The 15,215-nt window shown below is 47.2% G+C and overlaps 1 protein-coding gene across 3 annotated transcripts in view; it reads left to right on the top strand.

The window, feature by feature from the left end:
- The window catches only part of CNTNAP2 (contactin associated protein 2), a 1,946,064-nt gene that overhangs the window by 1,814,519 nt on the left and 116,330 nt on the right, over positions 1–15,215 (top strand). For all 3 annotated transcript variants that reach the window (XM_046020922.1, XM_046020925.1, XM_046020923.1), the window contains one exon: positions 14,124–14,217. In XM_046020922.1, the coding sequence (XP_045876878.1) occupies positions 14,124–14,217 (94 nt within the window). The remainder of the gene's footprint in view (positions 1–14,123; positions 14,218–15,215) is intronic.

Here is a 15,215-nt window from a genome sequence, read left to right as displayed (position 1 = left end):
TTTCCGCTCAGGTCGTGATCTCAGGGTCGTGGGATCGAGCCCCGCGTTGGGCTCTGCGTTCAGCGGGACATCTGCTGGACATTCTCTCTCCCTCTGGCCCTACTGCCCCCCCCCCCCACCAAATAAATAAATCTTAAAAAAAAAAAAAAAGAGTGGAAGAGAATAAATATTCTGTTCATCTATCCAATAAACAGCTGCCACTCTGTCAAACATCCTCCTGGTACTGTCACCCCAGGGGGCCAGCAGAAGTCCCACTGCAAGAAAAGACCGTAGAAATGAGCACATCTTACCAGCCTGACTCTGTGTCCCCCGTGAAAATGACATCAGGACCTGGGTTTTCAGGCCCGTGGTTGCCACCTGAGCTAGTGGGTTGAACCTCAGTACCCGAACACCACAAACGCAGGGTGCGGGGGTGGCAGTGGAAGGGCTGAGGGGTTCCCCCAACCTCCACCGTCTGGGCTGGCTCTGCAAACCTGTCCTGGTCCCAGAGATGGATGCCAAGGACGCTGGGTCATAGAGATCAGAAGACCCATCGAAGGAGATGTAGTAAAGATGGGAAGAGGGGAGGACAAGGGGAAGAGGTAGCACTGGGGTGACCCCACTCTCCCTTCGTTGTCAGAATTCTGTGCACCTGCTGGGGGCATCCTGGCAGCCTAGCATTGCAGTGGCTCAAGGTCCAGGCCACACGATGGAGAAGCTTGCAATTTCAGCCCCACAGACCTCAGGGCTGTACCTCTTGGGATCTGCATCCTCTAGGCATCGTGCCTGAATCCCGGTAGGTCAGTTTTCCCAGCTGTAAAATGGGGCACACAAGACTATGGGCCCACAGAGTTCTTGGCAGTTTTCTTGAAATAATGCGTATAAACTCTCGAAGGTGAGATCTGACCTAGAGTTGACCTTCAAGAAATGCGAGATGCCACATTGATGAAGGGGGATAGTGAGGAGAGGGAAGAAAGCTGAGAATTACCTCAGTCCGTTCTGTGACGGCTTTCTCACACGCACACACAGATACACACGCACACACAGACACATACATGCACGCGCACGCATACATGAAGACTCCTCTCGTGTGTCCCACATCCTTTCCCCTTGTCTTTTCCCTGCCCCTGTTCTTCACCACCTCTGCCAACTTCTCCCATCCCTCCCCACTCCCTGCTTCTTGGAACAGGTTCCAAACACAGCATTAAAAGACATTAGTGTTTCCAGAAAGCCAAGCTTTATTGCTTTCTATAAGCCAATGGACTGGCCGTCAGACTGAGTTTCCAGACCCGTGGCGTCTCCCCCACGGTCTGAAGTCGCTCTGTATATAACGATTTTTCTTGGGGCACCTTTCCGCTCTTTCGCCTGGAACGGAGTTTGAAGGATGTGGTTATCAGTCCTCTGATAATGCCAGTTTTGAGACTCCATCCTGAATATTGTCACTGCTGCCAAAACCTACACACAAAGTAATATCGATAGAGCCTTTGTACCAAAAAGGATGTGTTTGCGGAGTTCTTTCTTTTTTTGATATCGAGGACTTTAACTATATTACAGTTAAAATCAATAGAAATGTAACCTTTTCAACCACATAAAATGAGTTCATTTTTATTATTAGTCTTTTTCTGCCATAATCGTGTCGTGATTGCAAAGGGAACCAGGTCAACTTAAGCTTTATTGAAAGACCATTAAAGAAACAGACTCAAACTCATTTAAATACTGAAGCCAGTGCATGAAAAAGATCAATAAAGTAAAATCACCTGAGGTTGCTTTACTTAAACACCCCACACTTGAGAATCATTCCATAGCCACAATTTGAGCAAAACTATACACCTGGAAGACCGGCCAATAAAGAAGAAAATGCTGTTTCGTTACGTGGGTTTCAGATCATAAAGCCCTTCGCTTTAGTCTGATTAAACATAGAGCATTTAAATTTTCTCTCAGTATTATAAAACATCACCTGGCACAGAATCATGGCTCGATGAATGCCATTTACTTAGGAAAACCATTAGCTTCCTGGGTCAGGGGAATGACAATAATAGAAAACACCATTTCATTTCTTTAAAAATAACAAACATAGAATCAGCTCAATTGAAAGGGAGTCTTAGCCTTGCAGGGAGTCAGGAAATTCTCTATTTTTTTTATTAAAGATTTTTTTTAATTTATTTATTTGACAGAGATCACAAGTAGGTAGAGAGAGAGAGGGAAGCAGGCTCCCTGCTGAGCAGAGACACCCCCCCCCCCCCCCCGCCATGTGGGACTCAATCCCAGGATGCTGGGATCATGACCTGACCCAAAGGCAGAGGCTTTAACCCCCTGAGCCACCCACACACCCCAGGAAATCCTCTTTCTAATAGCACTGAGCCTGGTATCTTGCACATGGTGAAGTGTATTGAATTGAATAGTTGCGACGGGCAACGTGGACTTGGAGTAGAGTCAAAGTTCCTGGTCCCTTGGGTTCCCCATATCTGAGTGTGAGCATATCCTTCCATACCTCCTTCCCTAGACAGGAGAACAAAGGTCATTGTCACAGTCCTCTTCAAGTTCTTCCTTAGATCCTATAATGTGAATTATGAACTTGAGTTTGGTTAGGATGATTTTAGAATCAAAATGGTCCTTACGGGTTTTGAGTCCAACCTGTGATCCAACCTGGAATCCCCCCCCGTCCCTGCCTGACATCACCAGACACGGGAAACATTCTACTTTTAATTGAAAAACCATTTATTATGTTGTTCTAATTATAAAATTAAGTATATTTATTGTAGAAGGTTCAGAAAAGAACACAGGAAAATTAAGTTGGCCTGAGAGTTCTATTGAAAGCAGGTACCTATGTGTTTCCACGAAAGCCACCTTGCCTACAAGGGCATTGGTAGGACACGTCTGTCTTCCTTCTCCACTGGCTCATTCCCATCAGCAAACAAACATGGGTATTTCTCTCCCTTAACACAAAGTTCTCTCCTGACCTCACTCCCCCCACCTCTTTGTTTTCTTTGACAATAAAACTGGAGATAGCTGTCTGTGCTCACTGTTTCGGGTCACCTTCTTCCAGTCTCCAGTGCTCTGGAAACAGAGATTTCTTTTTCCCAGTTACCTTTATTAAAGTGTCAATTCCATGAAATGCAATGCGCGCATTTGCAATATACCAACTGAGGAGTTTTGACAGATGTGCACACCCAGGTAACCAAGACCACACTCCAAGTAGAGGACATTTCCAACACCCTGGAAGGTCCCCTCAACCCCTTTCTTGTTAATCCCCTCCAACAACCGCCCCAACCACTCATTGAATTTCTATTTCCATGGGTACACAACCACATGTTCAGGGGTACGTGGGTGGCTCAGTCAGTTGAGCTTCTGAATCTTGGTTTTGGCTCAGGTCATGATCACATGGGTCATGAGATCGAGTCCTCCACTGGGCTCTGCACTCATCGGGGCGTCTGCTTGAGATTCTGCTCCTCCCACTGGCTCGCTCGCTCTCGCTCAGATAAATAAATAAATCTAAAACTCCACATTCATTTTCACCTGTTCCATAATTTTATATGCATGGAACCATAGAGTGTAGAATCTTTTACACCTGGTTCCTTTTACTCTGGGTAATCGTTCTGAGATCCATTCTTCTTGTATTTTCGTTGCTGGGAAGTATTACATTAATGGATATAATACCATTGTGTTTATTCATTCACTTTTTGATGAAAAATAGTGGATCATTTCCAGTTTGGGAATATTATGAACAAACCTGTTACAAACATTTGCACACACACACACACAAACACACAGAGGACATATATTTTTTTCATTTCTCCTGAGTAAATACCTGGGAGTAGAATTGATGGGCTCTCTAGTTAGTATGCATTTAGCTTGTTTTCTGCTTTCTGTTACTGCCAGCAAAGCTGGAGAGTTCTGGTTGCTCCACACACGCACCAGCACTTGACAGTGTCAGTCTTTCTCGTCACAGCCACTGAAGTGGGTGCACCGTACTATCTCGTCTTGGTTGTAATTTTCGTTTCCCTTCTGAGTAGTGGTGTTGAGCAACTTCTCATGTCCTTATTGGCCATTGGCAAGTCTTTCGTGAAGTGCCTGTTCAAATCTTTTGCCTCCTTTGTTTGTTGAAATGCTTGCCTTCTGATTACTGAGTTATTAGAGTTTTTTATAGGGTTGGCATACAATCCCATAACCAGATGCATGTACTGTGAATGTTTTCCTATTTTCTCTTATGCTGATTCTCAGCCATGCTTTCCCACTTCCCAAAACTACACTCATCAAGATCATCAGTGACCTCCTCACTACTAAATCTAATTTTCAGCTCCCATATTACTCCACTTTGGGGCAATATTCGACACAAGTGATCCCTTGAGTTTCAGGACGCTGCCCTGTTCTTGTATCCTCCTGTCTGGCTGGCCCCTCTGCTCAGTCTCCTTCGCTTGTTCCCATCCTTCCTACCTCCCTCGGTTGGTGCACTTCTGGGCTCAGCCTTCAGGCCTCTTCTCCCTCCTGTTTTTATTCACTCCTTTGGTGATTGCAGCCCAAATTATTCTCTCAACCCGAACCTCTCCCAGAACTCCAGACTCTCACACATCACTCTGACTGTGGTTGTCTAATAAACGTTCAAACTCAGTATTTCCAAATCTCACCCCCTTACCTGCTCCCCACCCCACCCCCGCCCAAACCCGCCCCATCTGTAGCCTTTCCAATGTCACCTGATGGCTACTTCATCCTTCCAGCTGCTCAGGCTTAAATCCCCTGGAACCCTACCATATCTTCCGCTTCACTCCCAACCCAGTTCACACAGTGGCTGGACAATAAAATCGCCTGGAAGTCCTTGCATGGCATTAGGTATTAGGAGTCCTAGAAGGAGATAAGGTCAGGGGGTAACTAGAGTCTTATGCCAGGGTCTCCCTTTTCCCACGGGGAAACCCCCTCCATGTCAGGTCACACTATGATCATCAGTCGCCCATGCCCTCAGTGCCTACAGGACAGGTGCACACCTGGGCAGGTGTAACCTTCTTAGGAGTGTGCACGGGCAGTTGCCTCCAGCTGCTCTAGGGAGCATGCTCACTTCCAAAGATGATCAATTGTATCCTTCCGGGAGGTGCTCATCTTCAAATAAAGTCCTTGTCTCTGGACCAGTGGCAATGAGGGTGCCAGGTTGAGAACCTAACAATCAGAGAAGCCTCCCACTTCCACGCCGACCAGTCCCAACCTCAGCAGATAAGCAATGTGACACCAGAAATAGCAGCCACACCAGACTACCACCATTTTCGCTATTTATCCGTTCCCTAGACAGATGTTTCCTAATACATCATCTTTATTGATGGCCTCATTAACACTCCCCCACATGACTCGCCCAGAATCCACCAGGAACCAAATTTAAACAACCCCTGAAAACACATGCTTGACAGATTGAGATTACGGGGCTAATAAAGACTAAAATAGAAACAGCCGCGATCATATTTGTCCTGTCTACATTGTTTCCCATCATCGTTCTCATTTGTGTTTCATTATCCCTTATACTTAAATATTAAAATGTTTGCCATTACATTATATGCTCTCAGCAACATGGTAATACCTGTTTTCAAAACCAACTGTTTCTAATTTTGCTTTGTGCTCTATTTCTTTGTTTTCTTTCTCCCTTTTACCACCCGTTTATTTGTTTTTCCTTACTCCTGGAAAGACTTTTTACAGTCTCCCAGAATGTGCTTTGCCTTGAGCTCTTCAGGACAATATGCCATCTGAAATGATTTACTTGATGCTAATGATGTAAATTATTACCTAAACCACCCACTATATGTCATGATTCAATTCAATGGTTACTGAAGTGACTTTATATATGAACGTGTATAGAAACCCGAGCTATGCTCATACTAGATCGCTGAGAAGAAACATGGAGGTGTAATTACTAAAGATTAGTTCAGATATGGATTTTTAAGCCTTACCTTTATCTTTTGAATTCTCATGTGCCCGTCAAAACCTAGATTTTCTGACCAGATTCTTTGAAAAAACTATATAGGGTTTAGGTCGTTCCTGCTATAAAAGTCTTTAAAATTAACGCTGTTGGGGGCACCTGGGTGGCTCAGTTGGTTGAGCATCTGACCGGCTCAGGTCACAATCTCGGGGTCCTGGGATCGAGCTCCCTATTCAGGGGCGTCTGCTTCCCCTTCTTTCTCTGCCTCTCCCCCTGCCCACCCCCCATCCCACATACACCCCCACTCATGCTCTCTCTCATATATAAATAAATAATGCTTTAAAAGAAAACGAATGCTGTTAAAGAAATGCTATATCAGCTATGAAAGGAGAATGGTTTCTCTTATTCATTGAAATTTATAAAAAAATGATACAGATTTATTGATACAAAATCAGTTTTGTGTTTTTTTTTGTTTTTTAACAATTTATGCTTTAAATAGTATTCAGTGTTTTTCCAGTAGGTGGAGTGTTAGGCTAGGGGAAGCAGATCAACATTTGAGAGCTAATTTCTTTTCCTTTTCACTCGGTTGAGGGATTTTTTATATAAAACATAAATCACCTAATAGACTCACTGGTTCTTTTAATTGCATCAATACCACAAAACTCCAGTCACACTGGACCTGCTGAGGCAGATCCGTTGTACTTGTTACATCACCATAGTAACGATGACATAAGGACAAGGCAGTAAGGACTTATCAGCCTTTCATTTTCAAATTGCTTATCAAGCCATCAGTGAAACCTGACGTCTCTGAGGCAGAAATAACTCACACATAAAGCAGGGAAGGATCTGTGTCTTAAATCCTGTAGTTCTTGAGCCTCAAGCTTTTCTGGAAGAGAACCTTCCTTCTGAGTTTATTAATATTGGTTCAGGGCTGACACTACTTCTTCTGGTGTGTGAACTTGAAGCATTTACTCAGGGCTGAATAACTAGGAGCCACGTTGGCTGAGAAACTTACATGCGTACGGCAGAGACGGCCCTGGTTAGGACATGTGGGTCTAGGACCTGAACGTGAGGGAACCCTGCCCCAGCTTTGTAGAAAGCCCGGGTGGCCCTTCTTCCCGCCCTGCACCCTAAGTAGGATCGGCTGCGGTGAATCATGGGCTGAAGGACACCTCCTAGTTATGCCACGGAGCCCCGTCTTAGCAGAAGAGTCCGCTCAAAGCCCCCGGGACCGTGTTTCCACAAAAACACTACTTGTTAGGCCCAGACTAGCAAGACCTGTTCAAAGGAAGCGGAAGTATTATCTGGCCCAACCTCCTTGTTCTATAAATGGCAAACTGAAGCCCAAGGAGTTTTTGTGACGCGTTGGATGTCAGCAGCGGCTGAGTGACAGAGCGAGGACCTGATCCCAGTCCTGATCGCCCTCCCGCAGAGCACACCTCCTCTCTCCCACTGGAAATCTGGAAGGGTCCCCATAGAGACTTACACAGGAGAGCAAGACTCCCCCCTTCCCACCCTCCAAAGAAGAGAAACGAGGCTGTAGCAAACCAGGTATTGGGGATGGTGGTGTGGTCACGCGAGAAAGTCAATAAAGACCAGCCATTACTCTCTGTGCCTCCCCACGGCCAGCTGGCTCATGCTTGGAGAGAACCCCCAGCTCCCATGTGCAAGGTGTTTTCCATTCTAGAAAGGCCTGGGGCCAGCAGTGGCTTCAGCTGGATAGTTCCTAGCTGTGAAGGCAAAGTCTCCTTTGCTTTGTCTTAGAATAGTTGGAGCCCAGAGCCAGGTGCAAGCGTAAGGGAAGGGGCCAAGTAGATGGTGGCTGAGCCCGGCTCGTCAGGGCCCGGTGCTGAGGAGGAGCACCAGTGAAGGGTAAGTAGTCAGATACTAATTCCAAGACTAAGAAGTCCTTCATTGTGTCTGGTGAAGGGAGAATAGAAGCGTCTGCGGGGGGAAGGACACGGCACCTAAAGCTCAGAGTGAAGCGTGGGTAAGACAACATGGTGCGCCCGAAGGACTGAGCCGGGAGAGGATGACCAGGGTCAGAGCAGAGAGGCGGGAGGGAGGAAGGGAACTCTCTGCTTTTCCCTCTCCTGCTCTAGGAAGACTCTACCTTCTCCTCTGATCTTATCCTGAAGACGCAAAGGCTCCCCAGTCCATATCCCTGCAGGTAACTGTTATTCGGTTAACTCCACACTCCTGCACTCCCGGAGGCCAGCCTCGTAACCCAGGTGCTGCCCCTCGGCTGTTGGTCACCAAGCAGTAAGGCTGGCTTGGCTGGTTCTCGTGCATTCCACGGTTCTGCTGCAGAGGAAACTGTTTCTTGACCTTTTTCTTCTCTTTAAGTGTCTACGTGCCTATTAGACCTAAATCAAGGCAGAAGGCAGTGTGCCCTCTGACCGGATCAGCATCCTGGGGAGGCCCCTACCCTCCGTGACCCTGCTTGTTCCAGGAATTGGAGGGACGGTCCCATGGCCTGACTGTATGGGCTGGGGAGAGGCCGGCAGGCCGGCCCCCACGATGAGGCGCTTGTGGTCCCCCGACAGGGCTACACTGAGTAGTGGGCCAGCGTCCACTCCAGAGGCTCTGGGCACAGTAGGGAGTGTCCCCAAGCATAAAGATGCAGAGTCACAGATCAGCCATCCGTCTTCAAGGATGCAATCAGGCGTGCTCACCCAGACCTGGTGTCTGTGAGGTTCTCGGGGGGGCTCCCATCACTGGGTCACCCACAGAGCCGTCCTCAAAGAACCCAGTTCCGATGGAACCAAAAGCGAGGGTTCCTGGCCTTGAACATGCACGCGTGTTCGCGGACACATCCATGTGCTCCGCCAGTGATGACTCATGTGTTAAACGCTCAGCACCTGAGATGATACAGGCCCATTTCAGGTGGGTCCTAGAAGGGCCAGGAGGTTGACTAGATAATGCTGCAGGAGAGGAACAGCCCCAGGTCCAAAGGTGAGGTTACTCCCTGAGATCTGACACGCGGAGTGTTCTTTCCCTGTCTGCAAGGCCCGCCGCTCTGGGTTTTTGAAGCCTCAGCTGCTGCAGGCCAGGTGGGGGGGCAGAGCTTGGTCCTTGTCCTCACAGACTCACCATCTAGCCAGGGGACAGGAAAGGACAGACTACAGTCCCGTGGCTGGTGGCGGAGCCACGAAAACGCCACCGTTTTGCCTCCCACACTCGTGTACGTTTACTGTGTCGTCTCCATTCACGGGACCAGTGACTGGGAGTCAAGAGGCACAAAACACTTAAGTGACTGAACCCTGGGGTGGGGCTTGTGCCCTGCTCTTGCCCTTTCTTGACTGTGAACAGCTGAGCCCTGCAGGGACCCGTCTGTGGACCCTCCCCCGACCCCTCAGGGCAGGATGAGGTTAAGGTGGGAGAGAAAGCATGGTCCCTGCTCTTCAAACTCTTTCTCCTGGAACATCCATGGGAATTTCAGAGAGGGCAGGAGGGGGAGAGACGGGTCAGGGGTGAGACGATCTGATGGTTGTTTTCACCCCTAATGTCTGTTCGCAGTGGCCTTTTCCTCTTGGCTGGCCTTCAGTGGGGAATAAAAACATCCATCAAGATGGTCTGCTCTGAATTCAGTGTGTCTGAGCTAATTCCACGTAGTGCCCAAAACAAAGGGTTAGGAAATGAGGCAGGACATCCCCGGCCCTTGCCCAGAGCCCCGGAAACACGCCCTTGCCCTTGCGGCCATATTTTGTGTCACTTCATTATCTGGTGGGGCAGACGCCTCCCGGGGTGGGACCAAGTCCAGGCTGCTCAGTCATTCTTCTCTGCTCGTTCCTGGCTCCTCCGTGTCACCCCAGAACATCAGCAAGGCTGGTGACATCCCTTCCCGCCCTGCCCAGGCCAACTGTGGCTTCAAAATAGAAATGAGCCAAAATGGTGAAATAATACCTGAATGAACACTAAAGCTCTCGACTCAGTGTTTAGGACGCGCAGCCCAGCCTGAGTCAGTATCGTGGTAAATGCCGAACCAATTAGTGCTCCCTTAAGGTCGTCCGGGGCTCAGAGAGTCACAGTCTTTAATTTTAATGGGCCTCCATTACACAATCTCTTATTGCCTCTTAACTGCCAGTGAAATGACCACCAGCTAAATGTACAGCAAAATAGCTCACTCGGACCCCGAAGAAATTAACTTGAAATTATTACACTTAACCATGGCAAATGCACCGGGGCTCATTCGGAAAGAGGCGGCCCCCTGGCAACACGAAGGAAATGATATGGTGTGACGTGTCCTTAGGCTTCCGCAGGTTGTGCTTTTCTTGCCTTATCTGATTTACTGCAGTTTCTCCTTCAAATGTAAATATTAAAAGCCCCGGAGCCTCTCCCCGAGTTGCAAGTTGCAATGCCTGAGCTGGTTCTGGAGACTGTGCGGGCTGCTTCCCATTTGGTCTCTGCAGCTAGACGTAGCTGGATTAGAACGCGGTTCTGCCACTTGCTCTGACTTTGGATGCTTTTTGTATTACCAGAAGGGAACACCGAGCCAATATACAGTAAGATGTGAAAAGCCTAGCAACCGTGCATACAGTAGTTGCTCAATACCTGCTTCCGACTTTCCTAGAAGAGCTGTCTGGGTCCAATCAGAGATAGAAAACACACAGTTGGTTAAACATGGGTGTTGGAGGGGCGCCTGGGTGGCTCAGTGGGTTAAGCTTCTGCCTTTGGCTCAGGTCACGATCCCAGGGTCCTGGGATCCAGCCCCACATCGGGCTCTCTGCTCAGCAGGGAGCCTGCTTCCTCCTCTCTCTCTCTGCCTACTTGTGACCTCTGTCTGTCAAATAAATACATAAAATTTAAAAAAAACAAAACAAAACAAAAAAAAACATGGGTGTTGGATATAAGAATTAACCACAATAATGGGATATTCTTGATAGAAGGAAGCTCCAGTAGAAGTTCATTGAGCCCACCCATTGAGCTAAGGGAGGGTGCCCCCGGAAGGACAAACGTGGAGGTTTCCGACCACGTTGGAGAAGGGGTGGTGGTTCCAACCTCCAGATAGCAGAGGGCTCTGGTTTGGCCCGCCTGGAGCTGGTCTGGTTGCTGGACAAGCAGTAAACCAGCCCCCGGGGTGCAGGTGGGGAAGCAGGTGCCTGGCAGCGGGCGGTGTGCGCGTGCGCATGCGCGTGTGGCAGGCGCCAGAAGGCCTCCAGCAACACGTGGGCCGCGGGGGTGCAGGGGTGCGGGGGAGTACCTAGGGCCCCTTATTTCGCATCTAGAGGGCTTGTCACAGGCCGCACTGTCACAGACCGATCACACCCGGGCCTGTGGCTGGGGCAGACCTCCCTTCCCGCATGAATTACAATTTAGGGGATTTTGTGACGGTTACAGATCAATCAGAACCAGGCAGGATCACTGATACTCTAAATGGCAGAATCAAGCTTCAAAAACTTTTGCCTTGAAATAAAAGAAAACAAACAATGTGAATAAATGTAAATTTTAGCTCTTGGTCCAAGTTCTTAATTGTGTATATGTAGGAATGGGAAGAGCTGAAAGTAACCTATGGAGACAAAAATGGGAATTTACTCCGTTGTGAGCACAGCACAAACATTATTAAATGGCTGCCAAAAAGCCAAGCCTGTCTGGTCTGGATGGTACGAACAGTTAAGGAAAGGGAGGTAACCTTGCTGGTGGGTCAGGCCACATCAGGGACTGATTTCACTGTGCGCACTGCTTTATCGGTGCCTCGAACATATGTCAGCACAGTTTTACTGAGGACCTACTATGTGCTTGACACTGCACTGGAGCAAAAGACACAAGAAATCTAAAAGTCTGAACACTGAAATTTGCGAGTTTTTAAGACTATGCTTAGTACATTCATAAAATGGAATGCCAGTCATTCATGACAAATGATGTCGCTGTTTGTCGAAGCACAGAATTTCACAATATGTCTTTAAGTAAGGAAAAGTCAGTGTGAAACAATGTCTGTAGTTGGGTTCCGTCCCATTGTTGTAAAAAACCAAAAGAATATACATTAAAAAGTTGACTTGATAAAAAATTAATTATTGGGGCACCTGGGTGCTCAGTCGGTTAAGTGGCGGCCTTCATCTCAGGTCCGGATCTCTGGGTCCTAGGACTGAGCCCAGCATCGGGCTCTCTGCTCAGCAGGGAGTCTGTTTCTTCCTCTCCCTCTATGCGCTCTCTCTCTCTCTCTCTCTCTCTCTCTCAGATAAATAAAATCTTAAAAAAAAAAGCTAATTATCACAAGGTGTGGGTTATTTTCAGCAAATCTATACTATTATTTTCTCTATAATGACAATATATTGTTTGTATCCATTTTTAAGTTCTTTAGCAAGACAGATGAAAGCGTAAAAAGTATTTAGGGGGAAATCATCGCTGTGAAGCATTCAGGGTAACCTGTTATGTTGGTGTTCTATGGTTATCTTTTTTGACCACAAAAACTTTCTGGCCACAGAAGTGGAGCGACAGCGGCAGTTGCCCATATACACCACCAGATGGCGCCAAAGTAACTAGCTACTATTTAGCGCCCGGAGTAGCAACTTTATGAGATTTAACATATCTAAGCCTCTCTGGCCAGAATAAGGGTTTTGTTAATGATGCACTTAAAATTATAGAAAACTTCTCAGAATTATACTTGAGCACGCCAGTGTTTGCTTTCACAGTGCTTTTTGAACCTGTTACAATGTTATACCATAACTTAATGGTACTGGCTTTGCGGTTCAGATCTCCCCAAATTCCTGGGATGGGATGAGTCTTTGGCTCATGCAATCAGTCTTTGAACCCCGACTTTCAATAACCTCTCGGTTTCTAGTGAGCCACTTCAGGAGTCAAGTGGAGATAGGCAGTCACAATGAAGGAGCCTTCCTCCAGGAGGCCCGTTCTCCATGTGGCCAGTGAGATGAGCTCACTTCCCAACACTGTTTCCAGCAGCCCAGCAGCCCAGCTTCCTGCAGCTTTGCCCATCTCAGCGGCTACTAGCAAGGACCTGGGAGTGGGTCCAGCTTCTGGGGTGTTGCTGCTGCCTTCAGCAGGCTGCTGCTCGCCTGCCTGTGCTGGGAAGGAACACAGTGCTTCCTCTGACCCCCACAGCACCTGATACCTACCTGAGCAGGTAGGAAACTCACCTCAGAAAAGCGAGAAGCTACAAAAGTGATTCTCCACAAGTGGATGCAAAGAGGCACAGAAAACTCTAGGCGCTCCCAGTGGGGGAGACACCATTAGACTGTATGAGTTGTAAAAGGGACAGCTAAGGCAGAAAAGCCATGTCAGGGCTCAGAGGACAAGACAGACTCTGATTCTGGGACACCAGAACTTGTTCTTTGTTTTTTGTTTTGTTTTGTTTTGTTTTAATTTATTTGACAGAGAGACAGAGATCACAAGTAGGCAGAGAAGCAGAGAGAGAAGGGGAAGCAGGCTCCCTGCTGAACAGAGAGCCCGATGTGGGGACACTCGATCCCAGGACCCTGAGATCATGACCTGAGCCAAAGGCAGAGGCTTTAACCCACTGAGCCACCCAGGTGCCCCCAGAATTTGTACTTTGTGCACGAGAAATGGAATCAGAAATGTGCATTGCTCCGGGAGCCAGTATCTGTAAGCTCTTTGCACTTGCTTTATTTTTCCCTCCCTTACCGCGAACTCACCTCCACGCGGAAGGAACCAGCCCAACTAGACCAGATGTGCCTTTGTCCCCTCCAGGCTCAAATTGCCCTGTGGGGGCATCCTCTTGATAAGAAAAAAAAAAAAAAAAAACCAACAAAACCCACCATATATATTTACACAACTTGAATTTCAGCATTTGACTATGTATTTATGTATATATTCACATCCATATTTGAATATGCATACTGAAGCTCAATATTGGTCTGAAAGCTGATGGTACAACAGGGCAGTAAGCAGATCTTAAAGAAAGTTTATTGTTGTAGATGCAGCATTTCCTATCTCAGGGGTTAATGCTGGAGATCGGATCAAGCAGATTTTACTCTATTCAAATGAGCAAGGTTCTCAATCCAGCAGAAAATGTGCACAGATTATCCACAGAAAATTCCACAGAACAATTTATAAAGAGGCTTCACTTACCAAGCTCAGAATGTTGCCAAATAATGCCAGAGAAGGAATAGACGGGCTTCGTGTTTGTTGAGGCCGGTATTCAGAGTCCGCACCAGTGAAGGAAGGCATCTGGACCCCAGGGTTCAGAGAGAGACTCATCCTGCTGGGAAGACTGGATTCCAGGGCAAGTTAGCAACATCTTCTGAAAGTGACTCTTGTTTTCTTCCCGCAGCTCGATCACTATCCTTCTGTGAGTTACCATCTGCCAAGCTCGTCTGACACACTGTTCAATTCTCCGAAGTCACTCTTTCTAGGAAAAGTTATAGGTAAGAATTCTGTGCTTCATGTATAAGCGTCTGATGAGAATATGTTTGGTGTAAGAATTCTGTTAGGTGATGTGAATCTGGATTTTTAAGTTACCAGGTCGGTTTCTGCCCTTGGTTCAATCACCAACACCTTCTCGGTATGAGAGAGGGTGTGCTGGTTTGCTCAGTGATGTGGAAGCAAAGAAGGGTGTTATCGGATCACCTTTGGGGTGCTTTGTCTTTGAAACACATTGTGATGGGTGGTTGGGGCTTCTGTGTCGGTGAAGGCCATGGGACCAACATCACATGCTGTGCGACAGACGCTAAAACAGAGGTAAAGCCAAGTGTCTGCTCCCTGCTGCTTTATGTGAAATTTACATGTTCATTTATGTGAGACCCGCACCTGCCAGCAGTATTTAACTTTGTCTAAGCACATCAACATGGCTCTGTCTTCCTCTCACTCTGAGAAAGCTGGCTGGTATCTTCTTCAAATTAGGAGGCCCACGAGGATTGGAAGATGATGGCAGAACCCCCACCCGCTATGTGTGATTGTGACTCTGAGACCCCTTTCTTACCATAGACTGGCACCGTCTGAATTAAAATACCAGTGTGATTGGTTACATATTTTTAAGTGATTGATGTAGAGTCAATGAAAGAATTTTTTTTTTTTTTTACTATGAGAACTTACATTGTGAGTCAAGAATGGAACAGTAAGATGGTGGGTAGTGGGCGGGCCAAGGAGGAGGGGAGTCTGTGTCCAGCCGGTGGTGGTGGTTAGAATGTCATTAGTTGTAAAAAGTGCTCATTTTAAAAGATGGGGATGGGAGGAGTAAATAATTCAGAAAATAGGAGACCCAACCGATAATAAAAGTATCAGTAATGTCCACTTACGTAGGATTTACTGCAAGCTGAGCTCCATCCTACCTTAGCTATAGGAACTTATTAAACCTTCCTGGCATGGCAATTCTATGAGATCTTCAACATTAGACAAGAGCATAGAAGACTGTCTCCATTTTACA

Source organism: Meles meles, chromosome 10 (assembly GCF_922984935.1).
Source record: "Meles meles chromosome 10, mMelMel3.1 paternal haplotype, whole genome shotgun sequence".
Classification (NCBI taxonomy): Eukaryota; Metazoa; Chordata; class Mammalia; order Carnivora; family Mustelidae; genus Meles; species Meles meles.
Note: the sequence above shows the minus strand (reverse complement) of the source record. Positions and strands in the feature narration are given on the sequence as shown.